The following is a 4,578-nucleotide window of genomic DNA, read 5'->3' on the forward strand; positions in this document are numbered from 1 at the left end:
TTAATTAATTAATAAATTAGTAATTTCTTTGGTTTCGGCTGTGCTGATGGTGATAATGTCATCTTGTCGTCTCCGCACAAGTGAACACGCCTACAATTCACTTTACATACAAATTACATAATCTAATAATTTGTTTTTCATTAGTTTATATAAAAGCAGACATTTCGGTTTCTATAAGTATATATTTTTCATGTCTGTGAGGCGAATATACACGAAGTTTCGGCTCATTTTCTGACGCGCTCAAGTTCACTGAAAACAATACAGAACAGCGCATCCTGTTTACTTTTTTTTTATTCAACAAAATCATAGTTTTTTCGTCATTGTGAGCGCACCTAAATAAAATTTGAGTCTTATAAAGGCATGTAGCTTATATAGTTTTACTATATAGTTTTTGCACATTAATCTGACAGTGTTTTAATTTTATGGCCGTTTAGTTTAATTTATTTCACTTAATAAATCTACTACAAATTTAAAGAACACAAAATAAAAGATGACGCAAGACCCTACACGTGTAGCTTTACTAATTACACATAAAATCTAAAGGCTCAGTGTGTTAACGTTTACGTTGCTTAAATTCAATCCTAAAAATATTTTTAAAATAATTGTAATTATAAATTTGTACTGTAATGTTAATACTGTGATCATGAATTCGTTTAATTACAATGTTTCACTTGATTTTATCTGCAACTACATGCGACTATAGCCGAGCTGCGACTCATTAATCCTGGAGAGAACGAACTAAGGCCTGAGAAGTCAGTCTGTAGTTATATAGCGCCACTCAGCGGTAAAAGCCAGCAATCGCACAAACCCAAATGCAGTTGCCGTGCGCCGCAACGGTAAAAGTCGCATACTGCCTGTCCACCTACTGTATTAGCTTCCTGCTTTCTAGCATGCGTCAGAAGCTGTTAGCAATGTTTTTGATCATGTTTACAAGACATGTTTCATTTAGGTTGTGATGGATACTTCACCACAACAGTTTTATTATGTTCCTGTGAAATAACTTGGCTGTGAATCCTTTACAACTGTACAAGTAATTAATAAAGAAATGTTTATTTTTGTAATCCAGGCATCCCAAGTAAACATTAAAGAGCGGTGTTGAAATGGAATGATTACAGAACAGATGCTCGACTGAGAGATGGAAGTGTTACACTCAAGACACAAAATCATACTGCTGCTTTATTTAAAAAAGAGGCTTACAGAAAGATTTTATTAAAAAATAAAAAAGATAAATAAATCACAGGCATTCTGCAGGTTCACACTAAAGTCTTGTATTTTTAAGTCTATTGTAAACACCAGATCATCAAATCATATAGAGAGAACACACATCCACCCATTTATAGTAATATGATTTAGTTAAATCTAACAGACTATCAGTATTTCTTCCATTTTATTAAAATTTGTATTTTAATTTGTAAACAATCAGCATTGTTGGAAAAATAATGAAGACAAGAACTCCAACTCTAGAAACAGAGAGCCAGAACAGCACACGCATCTGATCAGTAGAGCTGTAACCTGTATGGAAAACATGTTTTTAATAAATATCAAAAGCTGAAACACTTTAAAATTATTAACCTTTTAATAAATTATTAACACAATTTATTTAGAAAGGTTTTACCAGTGGAAAATCCTGACATAGAAGAGATAAGAAGCTTATTTGACTAAAACTCTTACTATGAGGTGTGATGTCATGTGTTCCAGGTGTAGAACAGGGTTTCATCTCTTTACCTTTAGAGATTAAAAAGATTTATTCACAGAATAAGGTTTAATTTAAAGAAATTTCTTGTTATACAAAATTCAGTGATGGACAAGAACAAAGTAAATGTAAATCTCTTACTGTACTTAAGTAATGATTAAAGTGTCTCTACTTCACAGGAGTAATTCCTTTTAAGGGGAGTTTTTACTTTAACTTCAGTCCATTTAAAGTATCATTTGTCTGTCAAATTTTATTTTTACTTTATATTTTCTATTATTAATTTTTATGTATTTATTTTTTTGTGCTGTGGAACGAATTATTTGAGTTTTATTATTTCCTATGGGGAAATTCGAGTGTTTTGAAATGTGAGCCGCTTCCGAATGGAATAATGTTGCTAATCCAAGGTTCCACTGTATAGGTATTAAGTACGTTACTATAAGAAGATCAGTGTAACAGACTACAATACTGAATTCTTACAAGAATTATCCATTAAATCTGAGCAACTCGTAGCAGTGAACTATTGTTTGTGCTAATGTTTATCTAACACTAAGTGTTTGTGTTTTAAATTAATTTATGATTATGTTGTGTGATTCACCAAATAGTTTCAGTAGATTAGTAGTTAACTAAGTAACTAATAACTCTTGAGCAGTGAAGCGTCTCTACACCACAACCCAATACAACAACAGCAGTGCAGACTGGAGCTAATAATCACTAATGAAGTTTTATCCATTTCCATTAGCGAGCTGTTTCACCTCAGTGTGTAGTGTTTATAACTCATCAGCTGGTCTGAACGCTCTCTGGTGAAATGATAAATATTCTACTTTAACCAACTGAGATTCAGCTTCCACTGGCTGTGATCATAACCTCTGCTAAACTATCAAACACTCCAGTGTCTCAGTCCATCTATTACACACCAAACACATAAAACACTGATTTATATTCATCAAAGAGAACAAGAGAATAATCACAAAGATAATCATATAACATTAGAGATATAATTCATCACAATAAACGTTTAATATGTAAAAAAAAAATAAAAGCGAGTACTTGTACTTAAGCATTTAGGGATTTGTGTACATCGTCCACCTCTGAGGAAATGATATAAATTTTATTTGATTAAAACTCTGACCTTCTCCATCTCTGCTGTTTGAACCCTGGTGTGTAACAGAGTGTGTGTTCTTGTTAAGTGTTCCAGGTGTAGGACAGGGTTTCATCTCTTCACCTTTACAAATAAATTGGAAAAGCAGCAAATAAACAGAAATTATACTAAATATGAATAATGTGAAATATTCAACATTTAATGCACATGTACACATAATTCTGGTTAAAGTGTTGATCTGGAATTAGCAGGTTATCAGAGTAAAACTGTTTACCTTCAAACTGCAGACGTGTTCCAGATGTGAACTTTACTGTACTTCCCTCCACATATCCACAGAAATATTCTCCTCCATCATCTTCTCTTATTTCAGTAATGTTGAGATCAAACTTATGTTCATTTACAGTAACACTGAAGCGGCTATCATTAAATCCATCAGAAAATGTGTAGCCCTGGGGGTTACTGTACGGTCTCACCAAAAACTGAGGCACTTCTCCAAAACTCTGTCTGTACCAAGCTAAATTTTTTTTGTCTTTAACCCCACTAATGTTACACTCCATAGTTACAACTTCTCCATGTTTTACTGTTTTCACTTGAAACTCATTGATGTCAGAAGTGTTTACTGTAAAAAAAAAAAAAAAGGTGTTTAATATTTCATTTTAATGAATTAATAAAAGTTGTAAAATGACTATTTTAAATAAAAGTGTTTAAAATGTTCCTCACCAGTTGTGCAGAGACAAAGCAGAGAGTAAAGAGCCACAAAGAGTGTGATCATCGTTCCTGTTTAGACAAAGTGATAGTGAGGTAATGAACTTGTGTGTTCAGTAGAAAACCAGGTCCAGACTCACGCCTGATTGGATGTTTTGAAGCTGTGGACTGATTTGATTGGTCCATTAGCTGTAATGAGATGTGAAGCTCACAGTGAATTCTTGTCTATTCTGATGCTGTGATGAGTCACATGACTTTACAGATATGATCTACTGGAGCTCTATCAGTCCTGTGTGCTGGAACCTCTCTGATAGAAGAAGTTTAATGAAGTGCTTTTAGGTCAGCAGATCTAACAACCCCAAAGAGGAATAATGTGGAATCCTGCTGTGGGGGAGGGGCGCTGTACAGTCTCAGTACCGACCTTTCACTAATCATTTGTCTAACGTAGAAACTGGAGTAAGCGTATATATATATATATATATACACTCAGCAAAAAAAAGAAACGTCCTCTGACTTTCAACTGTTTTTACTTTCAGTAAACTTAATGTGTAAATATGTGTATGAACACCAAAAGAGTCAACACCATAAAATGTTTCCCAATGTGTCCCTGAATGAAGGGAGGCCCAAATCAAAAGTACCAGTCAGTATCTGGTGTGGCCACCAGCTGCTTGAAGTACTACGGTGATTTATCGCCCTAGCCACATCAGCGGTCCTCATGCCTCCCTGCAGCATGCCTAATGCACGTTCACGCAGATGAGCAGGAACCCTGGGCATCTTTCTTTGGGTGTTTTTCACAGTCAGTAAACAAGTCTCTATAGTGTCCTGCGTTTTTAGAACTGTGACCTTAAATGCCTACTCTCTAAAAAATGATTCTGTGACCTTGTAAATTTCACAGTTATAAAAAGGTTATGTTACCTTAATAAAATCTCCAAAAGTCACATACATGATTGTTCGAGTTGACAAATCAAAATAAATGCCTAAAAAAAACAACTATTAGTTTTGTCTTAAATTTACACTATAATTTAAGTTTACTTCACTAGTAAAAATCAGTATTTGACTAACTGAATTATATTTTTAACAT

General features: G+C 33.9%; 1 protein-coding gene across 1 annotated transcript; it reads right to left on the reverse strand.

Annotated features, from left to right (window-relative positions):
• Positions 1-1,279: 1,279 nt before the first annotated feature.
• LOC128514867 (uncharacterized) lies at positions 1,280-3,605 on the reverse strand. Its single transcript, XM_053488760.1, has 4 exons — positions 3,513-3,605; positions 3,067-3,411; positions 2,823-2,915; positions 1,280-1,512 (listed from the first exon to the last, which is right to left on the reverse strand). Exons 1-4 carry the CDS (start codon positions 3,562-3,564, stop codon positions 1,391-1,393), a joined length of 612 nt encoding a protein of 203 aa, XP_053344735.1. The 5' UTR covers positions 3,565-3,605; the 3' UTR covers positions 1,280-1,390.
• Positions 3,606-4,578: the final 973 nt, after the last annotated feature.

This window comes from Clarias gariepinus, chromosome 27 (genome assembly GCF_024256425.1).
Source record: "Clarias gariepinus isolate MV-2021 ecotype Netherlands chromosome 27, CGAR_prim_01v2, whole genome shotgun sequence".
Lineage (NCBI taxonomy): Eukaryota > Metazoa > Chordata > Actinopteri > Siluriformes > Clariidae > Clarias > Clarias gariepinus.